Source organism: Oryx dammah, unplaced genomic scaffold (genome assembly GCF_014754425.2).
Source record: "Oryx dammah isolate SB20612 unplaced genomic scaffold, SCBI_Odam_1.1 HiC_scaffold_18, whole genome shotgun sequence".
In the NCBI taxonomy this organism is placed as follows: Eukaryota; Metazoa; Chordata; class Mammalia; order Artiodactyla; family Bovidae; genus Oryx; species Oryx dammah.
Genome location: NW_024070202.1, coordinates 53,839,562 through 53,862,259, shown reverse-complemented (window position 1 = coordinate 53,862,259; position 22,698 = coordinate 53,839,562). Strand labels below are relative to the sequence as shown.

Sequence of the window (22,698 nt, the reverse complement as noted above, 5' to 3'; positions counted from 1 at the left end):
GAAAATTATCTTTGATTATCAATGAAAATATCTAGTTACCCCTTGCAATTTGTAAACCGCAGTGTGGGATTTGAAAGTCTATATTAATAGAAAGTAATTACTAGACATTAAGAGACTTTAAGGGCCCCTGGTAGATAAACTTATTCAATTCACTGTCCAGTTGCCCATGTTGGTCTTCCTCAAGAGTTTGCCTTCATGATAAAAATCACTTTTGGTCAGCGTTCTACCCATCTGTGGTTCTGTTAGGGGAAGCTCAGTGATTGAAACCGCCCGCCCTGGCCAGGCACCATAGTAACCATTCGCATGAGTTGTTTTATGACAGGAGATCCTGATAAGGAATACAGAACTAATAAGCCACCACCAACCGGAAGGGTTTGGGAAAGGTCGAAAGGAGACACCGCGTGTCCGTCCACTTCCCAGAACCCCTCTTGCTAGCATCCATCTTGGCTGAGCGATGAGTGCGCCACCAGGAAAGACTCTGAATTTGAATGATTGTTCAAAGACCACCCGGAAACTAATCCCATCACCATAAAACCCGAGACTGCGAGCCACACGCAGAGCAGTTCTCCTGGGTCCCCTTACCCTAGTGCTCTCCACCCGAGTGCCCTTTCCCAATAAAATCTCTTGCTTTGTCAGCACATGTGTCGCCTCGGACAATTCATTTCCGAGTGTTAGACAAGAGCCCAGTTTCAGGCCCTGGAAGGGGTCCCCCTTCCTGCAACAGTTCCAGTATTAGATTACAGAGTCTCCAGTGGAGTGTGCAAGGCAAGAAACAGGAGAATCCCCGGAGGAAGAGTGTGCTTTTTGCAACCTCACCAAGATGTTACTAAAGCATGTATATTGTTCAAATAAACCCTGTAGAGTTAGAAAAAGGTTGAGACGTACTGCTTGAGAATTGTGTTTTAATTGAGTAATGAAATCTGATTTAGGAAATTGGAATAAAATATGAAGATAAGTACAAATCAGAGTGATATAATTATTTCTAAAATCTGAACAGATATATAAGGATAGTAGCAAGATTCCCTCACAACCATTCATTTTACTGTTAAAGAACTTCCAATAATTCATGCTATTCTCTCTAGCCTCAGAACAATTTTCACCCAATTTCAATATAAATAGATTTGCACATTTCAGGGAAATGGATTTATGTGTTTCTTTCTTGGCAGGTAATTACAGGATAAGATTTCTATAAATGTTTCCTAATATTCCAAATTGTTGTTTTATTTTACATTTATATACAGTTGATGGCCCCTTTATGTAACTTTCTAAGAACCCTTTTATTGAGAGTGTCTTGATTCACAGTTTTAAGCCAACTTCTGGTCAGTTACACTGAGATTGGTCTTATCAGTGAATAATTTATCATAGTAATGGCTTATATAGTAAAGAAGCATAATATCTAGAAAAATATTGCCAGGAATTTTTTATGGAAGCACAGTTTATGATTTTTCTAATATATTTGTTTATAAACTGAATTACACAATAAGTACGTGGTCCAAAAGGCTGTGCAAATATTCCCGTCAGTTCAGCAGTATGCTGAGCCCTCTTCTAGTTCAGGGCTTGTCACAAATTGTTAGCCTGGCCTGGAACCCTATTAATCCTCTTTTCAAGGCCCTGTCCCCTTCATATCTCTGTGGAAATGCCATTCCTGTGTATCCAGACCAAAATAGTTTCCTTGTTATTCTCTCTGATAATAGTAGTTTCTTTTATAGCACTTACCGTCATTTCAACTTGCATAGTCTATTTCTTATTTGTCATTTAATGTTTAGTCTCTTTTTTCACCTCTGTTTAGTCCCAGAACTTTAACCCACTATTTTATCTTCAAGTGCTAAGATAACAATCTTAGTTTTTGGTGTTTTTTTGTTTTTGTTTTTGTTTTTTTACTAGTTCCAGTTATTATCTGCGTATTTTTGTCTACTGTTGGAAATAGAACACCATTCTTTTGATTAAAATAATACAAGGTCAGTGGTGATGAACAAACATGACATTCTCATTTTTCCAGTTCTTGTAAATTATAGACACTAAATGGCTGTATAAATTATAAAATGTGTGTGGGATAGCTGTGGAGCTTTGGAGAATAAACACAGTTGCTACAGGTTCTAAAAATCATCTGGATTAAGTAGACAAAGCCTTATCAGAGGTATGGGAGAAGGCAGTTGTGCTTGTTGTTGTTGTTCAGTCATAAAGTCGTGTCTGACTTTTTGTGACCCCATGAACTGAAGCATGCCAGGCTTCCCTGTTCTTCACTGTCTCCTGGAGTTTGCTCAAACCTGTGTCCATAGAGTCAATGATGCCATCCAACCATCTCATCCTCTGTCACCCCTATCTCCTTTGCCCTCAGTCTTTCCCACCATCAGAGTCTTTTCCAGTGAGTTGGCTCTTTGAATCAGGTAGCCAGAGTATTGGAGTGTCAGCTTCAGCATCAGTCCTTGCAATAAATATTCAGGGTTGATTTCCATTAGGATTCACTGCCTTGATATTCTTGCTGTCTAAGGGACTTTCAAGAATCTTCTGCAGCACACAGTTCAAAAGCATCAGTTCTTTGGCACTCAGCCTTCTTTATGGTCCAACTCTCATATCTATACATGACTACTGCAAAAACCATAGCTTTGATTATACAGACATTCGTTGGCAAAGTGATGTCTCTGCTTTTCAATATGCTGTCTAGGTTTGTCATAGCTTTTCTTCCAAGGATCAAGTGTCTTTTAATTTTGTGGCTGCAGTCATTGCCCACAGTGATTTTGGACCCCAAGAAAACAATATTTGTCACTGATTCCCTTATTTCCCTGTCTGTTTGCCATGAAGTGATGGGACTGGATGCCATGATCTTAGTTTTTTGAATGTTGAGTTTTAATACAGCTTTTTTACTCTCCTCTTTCACCCTCGTCAAGAGGCTGTTTAGTTCCTCTTCCCTTTCGGCCATTAAAGTGGTATCATCTGCACATATGAGGGTGTTGATATATCTCCCACCAGTCTTGATTCCAGCTTGTGAGTCACCCAGCCCATGATGTACTCTGAATAGAAGTTAAATAAAGCAGGGTGACAATATACAGCCTGGATGTACTCCTTTCCCAATTTTGAACCTGTCTGTTGTTCCATGTCTGGTTCTAACTGCTGCTTCTTGACCTGCATACAGGATTCTCAGAAGGCAGGTAAGGTAGTCTGGTATTCCCATCTCCTTGATAATTTTCCACAGTTTGTTGTGATCCACACAGTCAAAGGCTTTTAGCATAGTCAATGAAGCAGAAGTAGTTTGTTTTTTTTTTTTTGTTTGTTTTTCTTGCTTTTTCTGTGATCCAACGGATTTGATCTCTGGTTCCTCTGCCTTTATAAATCCAGCTTGTACATCTGGAAGTTCTCAGTTCCTGTATTGCTGAAGCCTAGCTTGAAGTATTTTGAGCATAATCTTGCTGGCCTGTGAAATGAGTGCAATTGTGCAGTAGTTTGAGCATTCTTTGGCACTGCGTTTCTTTGGGATTGGAATGGAAACTGACCTCTTTCAGTCCTATCGCCTCTGCTGGGTTTTCCAAATTTGCTGGCGTATTGAGTGCAGCACTTTCACAGCATCATCTTTTAGGATTTGAAATAGCTCAGCTGGAATTCCATCACCTCCACTAGCTTTGTTCCTAGTGATGCTTCCTGAGGCCCACTTGACTTCATATACCTGTATGTCTTTCTCTAGGTGAGTGATCACAGTAGCATGGTTACCCAGGTCATTAGACTTTTTTGTGTAGTTCTGTGTATTCTTGCCACCTCTTCTCAATATACTCTGCTTCCATTAGGTCCTTGCCATTTCTATCCTTTATTGTGTCCATCTTTGCATGAAATATTCTCTTGGTATCTCCAATTTTCTTGAGATCTTTAATCTTTCCCATTCTATTGTTTTCTTCTATTTCTTTGCATTGTTCACTTAAGAAATCTTTCTTATCTCTCCTTGCTATTTTCTGGAACTCTGCATTCAGTTGGGTGTGTGTGTCTGTGTTAAGTTGCTTCAGTCTTGTCTGATCTTTGTGTCCATGGGATCCTGAAGGCAAGAATACTGGAGTGGATTGCCATGCCTTCCTTCAGAGGATCTTCCCAACCTGGGGATCGAACCTCTCTTTCTTCTGTCTCCTGCATTGGCAGGCAGGTTCTTTACCACTAATGCCACCTTCTTTCCTTTCTCCTTTGTCTTTCACCTCTCTTCTCAGCTATTAGTAAGGCCTCCTCAGACTTATTTATGTTTCTAGATATGGCAGATGTACTTAAGATTTTATTTAAATGATTGAAATTGAGAGGTATAAAATGAACATTATTGTTTTCTTATTCCATTCCTTCATTCATTTTTTTCTAAATGACCACTTTCTAAGTGCTGGAGCAGATATTAGGAAGTGGTGGGCACTTAATAAATGCTCATTGAGGGACTATACAAGTGGATGAGTGACATGCTTCTTCCTACAGAGGAGCCTCCTATCTGGTGGAGAGAGCAGACCTTTAACAAATTTTGCTCTGGAAGCAGACAGGAGGGCAGTTTGGGGTCAGCATGGGACATTGCTGACCAATGAAACTGGAAGATATCTCCGGGAGGACTTCTGGGAATGGCATTTTTGTATTCTTAAAAGAGACAGTTGGAATGAGCTCCCTCTTTTTTTCAAGGACTGTCATCATCTCTCAGTGTGGTGTCTGCAGTTTTGTCAAGGAGTTTGTAACTATGTGGGGAAAAGTCAGATGGGAAAGTAGACATGCCAAGGATGGCAGTGAAAATATAGAACCTGTGGAATTAATGATACTAGAGCTGTCCTATCTTTGGGTTTCTTGTTATGTTAAATAGTACCTATCTGAAAGCTCTGTGAAGGCAAGGTCTTTGAAAGTTTTGTTCACTGTAAATCCCTTATGCCTAGCACAATGGCTGGCACAAGAGTGTGTACTCAACAAATATTTTTCAATAATATATTTAATTTAGTATGTAGCCAAAGGTACCTTGATGAAGTTTGTGTGTTTTAATGGCAAAATTAGAGGAAGAAATGTTTGCATAAACGGTCTCAATCATACTCATCTTCAAATGTGGTTAATGAGCTCGTTCCTTTGTGTTTAAGTCATTTCCTGATGCTTATGTTTGGGTAACATTTTATTGTCACAGAAGTTAAAATTATCTTGATATGTTGGTGAAGGCAAGAATCTAAAATTCACATTCTACCAATCAGGCTCCAAAAATTTAAAGCAGCCTTGTAAGGAGGTAGGGAGAGAGATTTCATCTTAGGAGAAGACAAGATAATGAGAAAATAGTGTTATTTTCACTTATGCATTTTTCTATTGAAATCTGTCCATTATGTTAAGTTTATAATACATTGTTCACATATGAGAATTTTAAATGTATATTTGTGAATCTTCCTATACAGTCTTGGAAAATTTTATTACACCATTTTTCTGAAACTGTTGTTCATTTCTGGGATAAGCAGCTCTTTTATTCTTTATGGAGGAAATACAAGATCTCCTATTGGGGCTGGACATGACAGTTAGGACCATCCTAGTCTTAGAGTCAATTCTGAGAACTTTGCTTGGAGACCTGTTTTTCAGATTATGTCAGAGACAGCATCATCCGTAATGAGAGCTGTTCTTTGAAGTAAAGTACAAAGGTTTCCTTGTCTTGAGTCATATCTTAAAGAAATTTATTGAAGAATGAAAAGCCATCCTAATAACAAATACCCACCAATGAAGTTTAACTGTTATGTGTTCTGTTAAAGCTCTGGGGAATTCATAATGACAGAATTTAAACTTTTCTTCTGATTTCTCTTGTATAAACTACTGAAAATAAGCTGACTTTTTAAATGTTCAGTTAGCAATACATAGTTTTCTCTGATTCTATATCTCCTAACTGAAACTTAATTTGCATTGCCACTTCTGAAATCTCAAGGAGAAACCAATTTTACTTGTACATTAAGTTGGATTTACTTTTATTATAGGGAGGAGGAAAAACTTTAAGCTCTATAATTTGGTATACTGACTTTTCCTAGGCTGTTTTCAAAAAGGTCACTTGACTAGTATTTTTGATGTATTTCCCTATGCATAGTTTGATATCTGTAACTGAATCTTTAATTCCCTTGTAACAGACTGGGTTTCTTGAATTCTTCCTATAGCGTCACCATCCTCATATTATGCTTTTACAGCAATTCCCTAGACTCGTGAAGGTGAAGGAAGAAGTTTATAATGGTACTGAATACCAAACTGTTGCTTGATTTATTCAGGAAGGTTGTTATACACTGGGATCAAGTGACAGCTTAAAAGCTAGTATAATTTATCATCATCAGTTAATTTTCACTGGGTGTCCACTGGGTGCTGAACATTGTACAAGGCTTTTTGTCAGCTGGTATGCACCTGATAAGGTTGATGGAACTCTGAGAAGACAGAATCTTGTCCTTAAGGCACTTGCTATGTAATCAAAGGCAAGTCAGCAAATGCCTAAAGTTGTCAAGCTCTGCGTGCAAAACCCATGTAACTGAAAATACTAATTTTAGAAGGGCTCTTGTCAGCAAATGAAGGTCCTGTTCTCATTATTACCTACACAACCACCAGAATAAAGGGGATGATGTTGGGTGGACCAAGAATAGGTTATCTACGATGGTCCAGTCCCTAGCTGACTGGCACCCATTTCTCTTGTGTGTCTACACAGATCCATTTTGTTCCCTGCATATCATTTCAAAATATTCCTACCTAATGAGATCCTGTCTTCTTTTGAACAAACTGTGTACTCTGCCTGTCCCTAATGAGAAACAAGTCACATTCCTATGATACTCTAGAGCTAGTGTCATTTGGTCATTATTCCACAGACTTCTGGGTGATCTTTATTCCTCCTCTAAAATGATCACGAAATCTGATCTCAAACAAATCTGGGTGTAGTGCCTCATATTCTTGGAAATTATGGCCTGAAACATAGCTGATTGTATAGGAAGTATAGGATAGCTGCTCTGTAAACTCAAGTACAGGATTGGTCTAGAGAGTCTCCATATCACCCTGGTGCAGGATAGTCCGGAAGATGCTGTGGCCAGGACTACCGTGTGCATTCTAAGTTGCTTCAGTCATGTCCGACTCTTTGCGACCCTATGGGCTGTAGCCCACAGGCTTCTCTGTCCATGGAATTCTCTAGGCAAGAATACTGGAGTGGGTCGCCACTTTCCTTCTCCAGGGGATGTTCCTGACCCAGGGATCGAACCCAGGTCTCTTAGGTCTCCTTCACTGGCAGGTAGGTTCTTTACCACTAGCACCATCTGGGACGCCCAGGACTATCATAGGCATCTTTGTTAAGTTTCTTCCCTAAACTTGGCCTGGCTTCTGTGCCCAGTGGATGTGTTTACCTGAGGATTATCTGCTAAGAAGTTTTCCCTTATTGAGTGTCCTTCATGGCCGTCTCTGAGAAGGGCTTTGGGGAGGATTCCCTTGCAGGGGCCTTAGCAGTTCTTTTTGTTGGTAGGAACAGTCACAATTCTTTATTTGCTGGACTAGGATTTTTTTTTCCTTAGCTATATAAGTTCTTTAAGATCTTTGTTAGTTGCTTATGAATATACCCCTCCACCCCCACCCCCCACCTGTTTTTCCTTTGGAGGTGGTTGTGGCATGCTTTTTTTTCTGATAACTGGTATAAAAGTTATGTGTCAAATAGTTTGACTCTGGTTCCTTGACTTGCCACTTTTGTTTCAGGATTCAGGGATCCCTCTGTTTCCTTTAGTCTTGATTTAATGGCTTCCTGGCACTTGCTCTTCTGTGGGTGGTGAAGCTTGACTCAGGTCATATGCTTCCTCAGGCTCCTTCCCCAGCTTGTATCCCTTGGGAATGAGTCATGGGAACTACCGAGTATGAGGGAGAGACACTTGAGAGAGCCTGGAGGGTCAGGCTCCTGCCACTGCTGCACCTCCCTAATATCCCCTCCTTTCATTTTCCAGCACGTCACATTTACCTGATCAGCACCCTGCATTCAGACTGGAACAAATAATATGGCTGCTGAAATTCAGATAAGAGATCTGAACTTCAGCAGTCTAACCATTACTGGCTACTAGGACTGTTTCTTATGTTTTTATATCTGTGAGTTGCACAAAGGCAAGTGAGGGCTGAAATCTAGCCCTTGTTCTATTCACCAAAGCTTGCACTCAGGCAAGGAAGACTTTTTGAAATTTGTCTCTATTGAAGGGAGTGTCTGTTTCGATTTATAGGATACCTGATTTGTTTGTGTGTTGCTGGGTTTGGCTGTATTGCTTGCAGGTAAAAAAGCTTTCTTAAATAAAACTGTCTGCTTTTTCTAGTTGACTTTCATGTTGACCAGTTAGTTGGAGTTTGTTGTTTTCTTCAGCAGCTACCAAAAGCCAGGAGAACTCCAAAATACCAATATATGGGTAGATTTCTGCAAGTCCCCTAAAGCTCCAGCCTTCCTTTTGCATGTACTCTGTGTCCCAAGGACTGCAGACTGCTTTTTTTAACTAGCCATTTTGCTACTGTTTCATACTGACTACTGACATTCCAGCTAGGATGGTTGTTCAGTTGCTCAGTGTGTCAGACTCTTTCTGACCCCATGGACTGCAGCACACCAGGCTTCCCTGTCCTTCACCATCTCCCTGAGTTTGCTCAAACTCATTTCCATTGAGTCAGTGATGCCATCCAACCTCATCCTCTGTTGGTCCCTTCTCCTCCTGCCTTCAGTCTTTCCCAGCATCAGGGTCTTTTCCAATGAGTCAGCTCTTCCCATCATGTAGCCAAAGTATTGGAGTTTCAGCCTCAGCATCAGTCTTTCCAGTGAATATTAAGGACTGATTTTCATTAGGATTGACTGGTTTGATCTCCTTGCAGCCCAAGGGACTCTCAAGAGTCTTCTCCAGCACCACAGTTCAAAAGTATCAATTCTTCAGAGCTCAGCTTTCTTTATGGTCCCCCTCTTATATTCTTACATGAAACCTGGAAAAACCATATATTTGACTATGCAAATCTTTGTCAGCAAAGCAATGTCTCTGCTTTTTAATACACTGTCTAGGTTTGTCATAGTTTTTCTTCCAAGAAACAAGTGTGTTTTAATTTCATGGCTGCAGTCACCGTCTGCAATGATTTTGGAGCCCAAGAAAATAAAGTCTGTCACTGTTTCCATTGTTTTCTCAATTATTTGCCATTAAGTGATGAGACTGAATGCCATGATCTTCGTTTTTTTGAATGTTGAGTTTTAAACCAGCTTTTTCACTCTCCTCTTTCAACCTCATCAAGAGGCTGTTTAGTTCCTCTTCTCTTTCTGCCATTAAAGTGGTATCATCTGCATATATGAGGTTATCGATATTTCTCCTGCCAGCCTTATTACAGCTTGTGCTTCATGCAGGCCGGCATTTTACATGATATAAGCTGAATAAAAAGTTAAATAAGCAGAGTGACAATATACAGCCTTGATGTACCCCTTTCCCAATTTTGAACCAGGCCATCATTCCATGTCTGCTTCTAACTGTTTCTTCTTGACTTACATACAGGATTCTCAGGAGGCAGGTGAAGTGATCTGGTATTCCATTCTCTTTAAGAATTTTCCAGTTTGTTGTTGTGTTCCACACAGTCAAAGGCTTTAGAGTAGTCGATAAAGCAGAAGTAGATATTTCTATGGAATTCTCTTGCTTTTCTAATGATCCAACAGATGTTGGCAATTTGATCTCTGGATCCTCTGCCTTTATAAATCCAGCTTGTACATCTGGAAGTTCATGGTTCACGTACTTGAAGCCTAGCTTGGGGTATTTTGAGCATGGTCTTGCTAGCATGTGAAATGAGTGCAGTTGTACGGTAGTTTGAACATTCTTTGGCATTGCCTTTCTTTGGGATTGGAATGAGAACTGACCTCTTCCAGTCCTGTGGCCACTTCTGAGTTTTCCGAATTTGCTGGCATATTGAGTGTAGCACTTTAACAGCATCATCTTTTAGGATTTGATATAGCTCACCTGGAATTCCATCACTTCTACTAGCTTTGTTCCTAGTGATGTGTTCTATGGCCCACTTGACTTCACACTTCAGAGTGTCTGGCTCTAAGTGATTGATCACGCCATCATGTTTATCCAGGTCATTAAGATCTTTTTTGTATAGTTCTTCTATGTATTCTTGCCACCTCTTCTTAATATCTTCTGCTTCTGTTAGGTCCAGACCATTTCTGTCCTTTATTATGCCCATCTTTGCATGAAATGTTCCCTTGGTATCTCTGATTTTCTTGAAGAGATCTCTAGCCTTTCCCATTCTATTGTTTTCCTCTATTTCTTTGCATTGATCACTAAGGCACGCTTTCTTTTGCTAATCTTTGGAACTCTGCATTCAGATGGGTGTGTCTTTTCTCCTTTGCCTTTCACTTCTTTTCTCAGCTATTTATAAGGCCTCCTCAGACAACCATTTTGCCTTTTCACAATTTTTCCCCCCTTTGGGGATGGTTTTGATCACTCACTGCCTCCTGTACAATGTTACAAACCTCCTTACAGAGTTCTTCAGGAGCTCTGTCTTTCAGATCTAATCCCTTCAATTTATTTGTCACTTCCACTGCATATAATCATAAGGAATTTGATTTAGATCATGGTGACATCAGATCCTCATGACTAACAAAATAGTTTTTGTTGAGTCTTTAGCCAGCTTTTTCACTCTCCTCTTTCACTTTCATCAAGAGGCTTTTTAGTTCTTCTTCGCTTTCTGCCATACAGGTGGTGTCATCTGCATATCTGAGGTTATTAATATTTCTCCTGGCAATCTTGATTTCAGCTTGTGCTGCATCCAGCGTGTTTTGTCTGGCATTTTGCATGATATACTCTGCATATAAGTTAAATAAACAGGGTGACAATATACAGCCTTCAGATACCCCTTTCCCAATCTTGAACCAGGCCATTCGTTGTTCCATGTCTGGTTCTATGTGTTGCTTCTTGACCTCCAATCAGGTTTCTCAGGAGGCAGGTAAGGTTGTCTGGTATTCCATCTCTTTATGAATTTTCCAGTTTGTTGTGATCCACACAGTCAAAGGCTTTAGAGTACTCAATAAAGCAGAAGTAGATATTTTTCTGAAACTCTAGTTCTTGCTTTTTCTATTATCCAGCAGATGTTGGCAATTTGATCTCTGGTTCCTCTGCCTTTTCTAAATCATGCTTGAACATCTGGAAGTTCATGGTTCACATACTGTTGAAGTCTGGCTTGGAGAATTTTGAGTATTACTTTACTAGCGTGTGAGATGAGTGCAATTGTGTGACAGTTTGAGCATTCTTTCACATTGCCTTTCTTTGGGATTAGAATGAAAACTGACCTTTTCCAGTCCTTGGCCACTGCTGAGTTTTCCAAATTTACTGGCCTACTAAGCGGGCTTCCCTTGTAGCTCAGTTGGTAAACAATCTGCCTGCTATACAGGAAACCTGGGTTCAATCCCTTGGTCGGTAAGATTCCCTGGAGAAGGAAATGACATCCCACTCCATTATTCTTGCCTGGGAAATCCAATGGACAGAGGAGCCTGGCAGGCTACAGTCCATGGGGTCGCAAGAGCATCATCTTTTAGGATTTGAAAAAGCTCAACTGGAATTCCATCACCTCCTCTAGCATCATTCGTAGTGATGCTTCCTAAAGCCCACTTGCTTTCACATTCCGGGATGTCTGGCTCAAGGTGAGTGATCACACCATCATGGTTATCTGGGTAATGTAGATATTTTTTGTATAGTTCTTCTGTGTTTTCTTGCCACCTCTTAATATCTTCTGCTTCTGTTAGGTCCATACCATTTCTGTCCTTTATTGAGTCCATCTATGTATGAAATGTTCCCTTGGTATCTCTAATTTTCTTGAAGAGATCTCTAGTCTTTCCCATTCTATTGTTTTCCTCTATTTCTTTTCATTGATCCCTGAAGAAGGCTTTCTTATCTCTCCTTGCTATTCTTTGGAACTCTGCAGTCAGATGGGTATGTATTTTCAGAGCACCTCATTCCACCCTGAACTCCTTCAGGGGTTGTTGAAGTTCAATGGCAATAGCAGCACAGGCTTCAGTCTCCCTAGAGGCAGGTGGCAAATGCCATTGCTGTTCCGTCTTTGGCAATGCTCTTGGTAATTGCCAATTAGCAGTTGATGCTACTCTTGATGCAGGTTTTTATATTAGGTCAGAGTCCTCCATCTTAGGATTTTTGACTTGTATTGTACCTTACCAGAGAGCCTTATCATATCTGTTGTTGTTCAGTTACTAAGTTGTGTCCTCATGGACTGTAGCATGCCAGGTTCCTCGGTCATCAACTATCTCCTAGTGTTTGCTCAGATTCATATCCATTGAGTCAGTGATGCTATCTAATCATTGTATCCTCTCCCTTATCACATGGAGGGGGGCTAAATGCACCCAGTAGCAGACTGGGTCTAGGACCTATGCCAGCAAGCACTTCTGCACCTATCTAGATATCTCAATGTGTATGTTAAGTTGAAACCTAAGAGTATTGCATGCTTCTTAATGGGATGTCTTCTTATATGCTTTGTGGTCCTTCAAAGCTGCAATTGGTATGTAAAGACTCTGGATGAATCTGAAAATTTCAGATATTTGGGATTTTCAGTATATGCTTTTTTAGGTGCCATCCACTCTAATTTTACTTTTATATATGCTGCCTAATGCTTGTAAATGCTAACTGGGCTAAGTGTCTTAGATATGTTATTTGAAAAGATAATATTTGATATGTTCTATCCCTTTGTGATAGAAAATCCGGTGATTTTAAAGTGATTACATCTAAAAACAAATAATAGTTTTAAAAATCTTTCCCTATAAGCCTCATGGTGAAACTAGCAAGGTCAATAAAATGTTTAATTAATGGTATGAGTTTTGAAGTGAGGTGTAACTACCTGATACTTCCTAACTTGCTATTGTTTTGAGAATTTTGAGAAAAAAACTTGTTTGTTGAAACATAGCATGATAACAGTAGGACTTTTCAAACTTCTGCTTGCCCACTAATTGATCTTAAAATAAAATACACAAAGGGAATGCCTTTGTATACCTGAACATATTCCATGTATATGTATATGTGTGTGTATGTATTAGTCAGTCAGTCATGTCCGACTCTTTGCAACCCCATGGACTGTAGCCCACCAGGCTCTTTTGTCCATGGGATTCTCCAGGCAAGAATACTGGAGTGGTCTGCCATTTCCTTATGTAAAATAGATTTTTGGATTGTGCTATCTTTTTATTAATGTATTTTCAGGCATATAGAAAGCACTGTTTAGGCTATTTATTCTCTGTAAAACATTAACACATATTTATGTAGATGTTTACTATACAGTTATAACTGGAGAAGGAAATGGCAACCCACTGCAGTGTTCTTGCTTGGAGAATCCCTATGGACAGAGGAGCCTGGCAAGCGACAGTCCATGGGGTTGCAAGAGTCGGACACAACTGAGCGATTAGCACACACACATGGAATTATAAATACTTATAAGCAGAGGTCACTTTATCAGTTAAATCAAATGATGGAAAATACCTATTGAGTCAGAGAACAAAGGAGACCACAGCAACTAGAGGCCCCATCTTCACAATGGGATTATATAGGTGGACAATATGTTCTTTTAATATATAAATGAAGCTTGCAGATAGCAATCCATAAAGAAACCTGCTAACTTAAACTGAAAATAGTCTATTCTCAAATGTATGGATGGTGGGCTCCTCTTATCCAGGTAAGTTAAGTAAAAACTATGATATTCAAAGGCTGGCATAAAGTGAAGCCAAATTTGTCATCCGTTTGAGGATAAAAACATGATGCAACAAAAGCTCCACTTGGAGGTGATGTAATAAAGATTTGTATTATTCTTTGGTGTACTCCCTGGGGACTTTTCTGTAATACATTAAGATATTAAAAAGAAAATGTAGATCACTTTTGTTAAAGGTATTTTTTTTAAATTTATTTCTCTGTATATTTGTTTGAAATCTGCTTATTTACAAGAAGGTTTGGGGTTGACTTATAAGGGAGGAAAGCATCTGGTAACACAATAAAAAATAAAAGCCAACTAATAAATCAGAATCAAATGGGGTGGGGGTTAAGTAGGGGAGAGTAAGGAGGGAGAGATCAGTGGGGTGGAAGTGGGAAGATAAACCCTTCTAGGTCCATGAGATCTATCATCTCCTCTCATTTTGCCAATGAATATCCTACTGCCCAGAGGGATGCAGTAATTTTCTCAAGCTCAGAGAACCAGGAAGTACTGGCTCCGTAATTCAAACCTTAGTGGGTCTTGTTTGTCAAAGTGTACACACTTCCCACTATCTGTTGTTGCCAGTATCTTGCTGAAGAAAATACTTGTGTACAAATTGCTCCTGATATTAAGGTGACCGACTGGTCCCAGTTTGCCTGGGACTGTCCCAGTTATAAAACCATTAGTTCTGCCTCCCAGCACCCCCTTAAGTCCTGATCAAGCTGGGATGGTTGGTCACCCTGCTGGATTTCCTTCCAGCCATGGTAAAGGTACAATTTGACAGAGTTGTATCACTGTGCTAGAGGAAATGGCAACGCACTCCAGTGTTCTTGCCTGGAGAATCCCAGGGACAGGGGAGCCTGGTGGGCTGCTGTCTATGGGGTCACACAGAGTCGGACACGACTGAAGCGACTTAGCAGCAGCAGCAGCAGAGTGGTGGAGTAAAGCTGGGATAATTTTTCTACAGAATCACAATATGCACGATTATCCCTCGGTGATAACTGGCTCCTACCCTATAAAGTTGAGCAGTTGCTTTCTAAGATCCACCAGAGTCTGTGGATTCGGCAGTGGTCTTTCCACTACTGTTAGATTGTTTTGCTTCTTTTTTGCTGGTGAAGCATGATGTCTTTTGGGTCTTTGGGGCCAGGGACAGTCTACGTATATTATATGTAGACGTGCTTTACAGGTGTTGGTAGAAGCTATGTTTTATCATGAGTTGCAGTATTAATCCCATGGCTAAATCCAAGTTTATTTCTTATGTAACAGCATGAGATGAGCATTCCAGGTCAGTAAGAGGCTCTTCTCTCTGCTGCCATGCGGATTCTTGCTGTTTGGTTTCTCCAATATCTCTTAAGGTATTTCCCTCAGCCGTAGTCAAAGCTGGGTTGCTGCCAAGTGCAAGGAAAAAGAAGCATAAGGAGGACACACCCAAGTCGTAAGGTCTAGGCCTAGAAGTGACAGAAATAAATTCTTCTCTTCAGCCCTTCAGAGCAGACATGGTCACATGGCTGAAACAAACTGCAAGGAATGCTGGGAAATGGGTTAGCCCCATACCCGGGACTGATGGGGAGGATGGATCTGGGAAACTGCTAGCAATCACCCTCTTCTAGACTATACTTAAAGATGTTCAAGCACTTCCTAACTGTTCTTTGTGCAATGGAGAAAAGTGCTCAATTCTCCAGACTTCTAAAAGTTGTATTCTTTTGTTTTGGGGAAGAAGTACCTCCAATCCCTGACATCTGATGATTTATTTTGCAATAATTAAAAAGAAATCACTGTTAAAATTACTAATCTACATGAGAGCATCAAAGAACAATCCCCTCTATTCTGTGAGATCCCAGTCACGTAAGCACAGGATTTAATTGGGACTCTTAAATGGTCAAAGTTCTAAAAAAATTATAATTCCAAAATATATCTCAATATGTTAGTATACACATTAAATAAAATGAAGATGGAGAAGATATGATGAAAAATTTAGAAGCTTGAGAGAGAAATAAATTTCAGAAGGCCTTTGGAGGGGAACTAAGCTCCTGGTAGAAAATGCCAGGAGCTTCCAGACTGTGTTTTAGAATGCTGGGTCTGTACACTGAGAAAGGTTTGTATCACGCTGATTCAAGTTGTCTAATAGCACATTTATTTTAGTTGATTTTAGCCTAAATTTACATTATAACAATAAGTATCAATCATATAGTTTAGTCATATTAGTACAGATTGAAATAAATAACTTTTAAACCTATTATTGTATGTAGATGTATATTTTATGTCTATTTAATAAAATGCTATTTTGTTATAAGTGTATATAAAGTCTACATGTGTATGTGTGTGTGTGTGGGTGGGTGTCTGTTTGTCTGTCTCATAGTGACCAAGGAGTAGCATAGTATTGGGTACCCAACAAAAGCTTTGTAACTCTCCCTAGCAAGAGTAAATTCAGTTTATACCAAGTCAGCTTCCCCCTTCCACATTCTACTCTCTGTATTCTATTTTGATCATTTTGTTACTGACAATTTTAAATCCTAAGCGTTTAATTCAGTTTTTTTTTTTGATATGTGCAACAGCCATTTAAACTGACTAAATGGCATGAGAATTCTTTTATAATTTTATTAAATCTGACTTGTGTAAAGAGACCAGCAACTGAAGATGATTTGCACATGCTAATAGATTATATGTTATAGCAGAATGTTGCTTTATATTGCTCCTCCAGCAGCTGCAGTCTCAAGTAGTTATTACTAGCTCCAGTATCACTGTTTTTTTTTAAATTATCAAAAGAAGTTCATGCTATTGACTCATTACTCCCATACTTATTATTCTTATTGAAAATCACTAGATCTAATTCTATCGGTTTCCTTCCTGATTGAAAACATTTGAACCTAGAAAGCATAGTATTTCTTAAGACATTTGTAACTATTCATCATGGATATTAAAATTACAATCATGCTGCATTGTGTGAGAAATGATTTTTTAAAAAATCTTTACACATATGGTAAGCAGGTGACCAATGCTATCCAGGTTTGGAGATGCTGAATGTTCAAATAACTGGTATTTGAAATTTTGATGTGTATTGCATTCGTTACTGAATCTCAAGAATACATTTTTTTTTTTCTTTCATATAGAGTAAGTTTAAAATGGGGTCTTTTGTGGAAGCACCCATCCTGTTTAGAATGATATAACAGATGCTGAATGTTCACATATCAAACAAAATGCCAGCTTTCTGTAGAAAAGAGGTGTCAAAAAGTTTCTTTGTACCTTTAACGCATGTGATTATGTAGTACAAAATGCAGAGTTTGTAAAATTTCTTGAATATACAGGCAAAAAAATGAATAATTCAAAACAACTCATAAGTTCTCCATTCTATTGTCCCTTTATAACGCAGGCAGAAGATAGCAGTGCACTCCCAATAGAGCTGAATTTGCACAAGTTACACCTCTGAAAATGCCAGATGGTCTATGGTCTACTTTTGAGAGCTGTCACATATGTAAAGATTTGAAAAAAGAAAGACAGCTGAATGAGAGCAGTGGATCATTAAAGGGAGAGCGAGGGTCCCTAGGCATCACTTGTGTTTTAAGAAGCATTGTGTCGTTCCCATATTAGTGTGCTTTTTTTTTTTTTTAAAGCCATACACAACTTATACTCAGTAAGGGGAAAATATCTATTTAAAGCTAAGTAGTTATGGTTTAATCAGTCAGTCAGACGCTTTTGTTCTTTATTCAAGAATGCAATCATGTTTCTGATTTGGTTTTAGTTGTATATTTCCTGTAAGATTTAAATCACATCTCTGAAAAAGCATCAATGAAGTTGAATGTCTGTTAATATAACTCATATATCTAGGTTTTATCCAATTTTGATTTGCTTATATTTGCTTGCATCTGACAAAAATCACAATGTTAAGAAATTGGGAATGAAAAGGGAATACTTGGTTATTGATCATAATACAAACTATACTAAAAATACTTAGGTGGCAGTGAAACAAAAATGGATGTACCATCATTTACCTTCCAACAGAAATAGATATAATTTTGAAGATTGAAATGTAGATAAATCATTAAGAATATGTTTGAATGTCACTCTGACCATACACAGTAATTTGCAAATAGTCAATTTTGATGGTAGGAATAGGTCAGATCTGTCGGTTTTAGAATGTGGTCGCAAGACCTGATTATCTTTTACCACCTTTATTTTTATTTATAGGGAATGCTTGTTACATAATAATTATAAATCGATCTTGGATTATGGAATATGACAGGGCATTTTTGATTGATAAGCCTCCACAGCATTGGTCAATGACATTTCAACTTAACCCAGCTCTCAATTGCTTGAATTATTCTTTTCAGAGAAGAAGTGGTCCAAAACATTCCATTTATTTGGTGAGATTACTGGAAAGAGCTCTGAAAAGAACACCAAATTAGGTTTAACTATCTTCTTTGGCATCCCGTTAAATACATATGCATAACTGGTTTTATGTTCAATAGCAGTCATTAGGATGTCATTCTAGTTGATACAAGAAGTTACAGGAGCAGCAAATTAATCTCTAGATCAAATGATTGCATACCCATAAGAAATAGATCTCCTTTGGCACAAGCCTTGATTGTCAATTTTAGCTTTGAGAAGGACATATATAGTTGCTAAGCAGAGAAGTAACCATTTTCTTCTTTTTTTCTTTGTGTCAGAAGTCAGGAGGAAAACAAAACATTTTGATAAATTTTACAGCCATTACTCTGTGCTATTCCCAAATATTAAATGTTTAGATAATTATTCTCCTTTGTCACTAAAAAACTGATTAACTCTAAGAGTTCGTATATTAGTTTTATAAATTGGGTATTAACATTAATAAACTTGGTATGAAAGGATGCTTTTGTTAAGTAAAAGAATAATAATAAACTTTTTTCTTACAATGTGTACATTCATGAGGAATAAAATAGTCTGGTATGTTAAGACATTTTTCAAGAGACATAGTGTATGTGAACAAGAATGGAAGTAAATAATGTGTGCTAAAGACCTGTCTAATTTGTCAAAAATATTTATGAAGTCTTAGGTAGTCCCAAGATAACAGATAATTAGTCCATTTTAGCCATTATCAGTTTTGAGTGTAACTGTTACAGTGTTGTGTGCTATACTTATTTCTAAGTCAAAGACCTCTTAGTATTCAGATTTAATTAACATTTCATAACTGTTCATAATCTTAAACAGAAAAGACTAATTAAAACAGCAGCTTCGTATTTTGAAATTCCAGGAAATGATAAAATCGTAAAATTTGACACTAAATTGTTTTTGCTGTTGTTGTTTTTTTGCTGAAATTCTATGATTGATAACTCTGCTTAGGACCTATACCAGCAAGATAAATGTTGACTTTAAGAACTCATTACTTAACCAATGTAAATAGATAACATTTGGGGGGGAGATCAGGACTCTGAGCCTCAAAAACCAGAATCCATTTTAGCTAATTTAAATAGAAAATATTTATCGGTAGCATATAGACTCTCCCAGGAGTTTTACAGCCAAGGATCATGCCCACCAAATGGGTGCTTTCCTAATGAAAAAACTTACTACTACTGCATGCTTCGCCCACTGACCTGCTAGGAAGTGGACACCAGACACTGCACCCACTGCCAAGATCGACAAATGCCTCCTTTACTGTCTGTGCTGAGAGGCTCCACCACCTGGGTGTGGCTGCCATCTTGCATCCGTATTTCTGCATGTGAGTTTGTGCTTCTGCTTGGTAGAATGTAAGTTACATACGTGCCCTCTAACTTGAGGAATGTAGGGATGAGTTAGAGGAAGTTATCAAAATCTATGAGGGTCTTTAGAAATGCTAGGCAGCATAGATGATCAGTAGTCACTGTGCTTGTTTTGTGATTTGTTGTCCAAAGAAGTTAGTTTTCCCTTTTTGGTGTCATGCCAATAACATGTTATTTTATATTTTTCTTTTAAATTAATTTATAAACATTGAAAACATCTGAAATTTCTTTGTATCAGAGATAGATGCATTTGCATTTGCATACACAAGTACTTTGGTGACTTGCTCTCCTGTTCCATTGGTTTTGTCTATGTCTGGACCAAGGCTATACTGTCTCAGTCCATGTGTGCGTGTGTATTCAGTCATATCTGACTCTGTGACCCCAAGGACTGTATCCCTGTCCATGGGATTCTGCAGGCAAGAATATTGGAGTGGGTCGCCATTTCCTCCTCCAGTGGATCTTCCTGACCCAGGGATTGAACTCACCATTCCTGCATTGGCAAGCAACCTGCTCAGCCACTGGGAAAGCCCAGTCACTGGTGGTCCAATGGTTAAGACTCCAAGACTTTCACAGCGGGTGTGGGTTCAATCCCTGATTGGGGAACCAAGAATCCCACATGCCATGTGGCCGAAAAAGAAAAAAAAAAAAAAAAGATTTGAGTGATAAATATGAACCGTTTATATGATTTGTGTTTCCCTGGTGGCTCAGATGGTAAAGTGTCTGCCTGCAATGCGGGAGACCTGGGTTCGATCCCTGGGTTGGGAAGATCCCCTGGAGAAGGAAATGGCAACCCACTCAGTACTCTTGCCTGGAAAATTCCATGGATGGAGGAACTGGTAGGCTACAGTCCATGGGGTCACAAAGAGTAGGACATGACTGAGTGACTTCACTTTCACTTTTCACTTTAGTTACTGTAGTTTCAAGATAAGACTTTTTATCTAAGTCAAATCCCACAATCCTCTTTTTCTTCCTTAAAATTTCCTTAGTGATTCTTGACTACTCTTAGAAAATTTTGGATCCGTTTGTCAAGTTCCACAAATAAGCCTTTTAGAATTTTTATGGTAATTGCATTACATAAATTGGGGATAATTACCATATTACCAGAATTAACATACTTATAATCTTTTCATTTATTAGTTTTTTTTTTTAATGTCTTTCAGTTATGTTTGGTCAGTTTTGCCATAGAATCTCTTCCCCCTTTTTCCTAGCTTAATTCCTAGATACTTATAGGCTTTTTTGTTTCTTGGCTTGTTTTTCTTTTCTTGTTTCTGTAAAGAGTTCAGTTCTTGCATATTTGCTAGTTGCTTACTGTTGCCTTATAGAACTTCACTGAATTTAATATGGTTTATCATGTATACATCTTGCTAAATTCTTAGTTTTTCAGACTGTATAGTCTCTTAGATTTCCCCTGGAATATTCAATTATGTATCCATCTCAAAAATGTTTCTTCCTTTCCAAGACTCAGATATGTTTTTTCTTTTCAGTGTTCATTGCTTTTGCCAGCATAGTGTCACGTAAGAGGGTAAAGGTGGGCATTCTTTCCTTGGTCCTGACCAAATGGGAGCACTTCTGTAGGGCTGACATTAAATTTTGATAAATATATTCTGTCAGATTAAGGAAGTTCTCTTCTATTCCTAAGTTTCCATAAATGGTTTATTTAAAAAAATATATGGAAAAGATTTTCTTCAGAATTTAAAGTGGAATTAAAAAGAAAACAATATAACACACTTATCCAGCTTTGATGCTTCAATTCTTTGTTCCTTTCCTTTTATCTCAAAAGGCAGTTGAGTAGTTTATCATTATCAGGGATACTCAGATAATATGGCAGTGTCTGTGGCACCCAAAATAGGACCTGGGACTTAGCTATTGAATGAGTTTTGAATTACCTTTTTCAGATTTCCAACTTAAATTTACTTAAAAGAAACCGTTTTTTCCTCTTCTTTTTGTGTCCCTTATATAAAGTTACTCTTGATGACCCCTTTCCATTTCTCTTTTAGTAATTATGCTTTCTCTGTATTCGTCTTTATTTGTGTGTCCCTCTCCCACCCCCATTAGGATCATGGATGAAACCCAAGAAAGTCTGTTACTGATTGGATTCTGATTACTTCCAAATACTCATCTTTTTAACTGGATAAATATTTCCTGTTTTTCTTTTTTTTTTTCACTTAGCCCAACCTCAGCGCTTGCCTCAGCTTCAAACTGCAGCACAGGAAAGTGAGGAGGAAATAAGCAAGATAAAGAACGGCCACGCAAGTCTGAGCAATGGCAATGGAATCCACCATGGAGCCAAACACGTATCTGCAGAGAATCGAAGACTTTCAGCACCCGTTTCTCAAAAAATGCATAGAAAAATTCACTCCAGCTTGTCTGTAAACAGTGACATCAGTAAGAAGAGTAAAGTAAATGCTGTCTTCTCCCAAAAGACGGGCTCTTCACCTGAAGGTAAGTGTGATGCATATGCCTGTTTTACTTGACCAAATGTAAAATCATATTCACTAAGAATTATTTGATCAAGCAGATGTATGAAGAATGTTGCTTTGCCTCCAAACAGGAATTTTGGTAAAATGCAACTTCCCCAAAGGAAAGCCCAGGCTATAACGGAAGCATTGGCAGCTGACATCCTGCTTTTAGATTGTCTTCTGGAGTGAACAGTCATAACTTTAAATATAGCTGCTATACTTCTTTCTAAACCACATTTAAAAATATGAATACCATGTTTTGGTAGAATATGATTGTATGTATTTTTTCAGTCCCTGATTCAGGATGTAAATCTTTGATTCAGAGATACCTGCTTATATTCTTTCTTGCAGTTCAGTTATTAAATAGGCAAAACTAAAGCAAAAATTTGGTAATTTTCATGCTCTTGACAGAGAAAGGGCTAGGTGAACTCTTGCTTGACTGACTAGCATCTTCCAGTTACCAGTGCTGTCAAGGGCAGCGCCCCTCGCCCAACTCTGCCTTGTTCCAAGCTCATGGTGGTCTGCCCTCTAGATCCTCCCTTAGAGGCACTGGGCTGTATTCTCTGACCTCTCAAGAATTAGCAATTACCTCATTAATGAAATACTATGAAGCAGGAAAAGTTTTCCTTTATTATAACACAAGCCCATCTGATGGCATTGGGTTTATAACCTACAAACTCCTTTTATAAAAATGATATGAATTTATGTTTAAAAAATCACTTTCCCTCAAGTTCAAGGTCCCAAATTTCTCTCAGCATATATGCATGTACCTCTGCTCTTTCTCTTCTCCTTTTAGCAGTTCATTGGCATCAAAAACTCAAATCTTATACACACACATACACGTGTGTGTGTGTGTG

The 22,698-nt window shown here is 38.5% G+C and overlaps 1 protein-coding gene across 2 annotated transcripts in view; it reads left to right on the top strand.

The window, feature by feature from the left end:
- MDFIC (MyoD family inhibitor domain containing) overlaps positions 1 to 22,698 on the top strand; it is a 95,995-nt gene that overhangs the window by 40,465 nt on the left and 32,832 nt on the right. For both annotated transcript variants that reach the window (XM_040260146.1, XM_040260145.1), the window contains exon 4: positions 21,552 to 21,824. In XM_040260146.1, the coding sequence (XP_040116080.1) occupies positions 21,552 to 21,824 (273 nt within the window). The remainder of the gene's footprint in view (positions 1 to 21,551; positions 21,825 to 22,698) is intronic.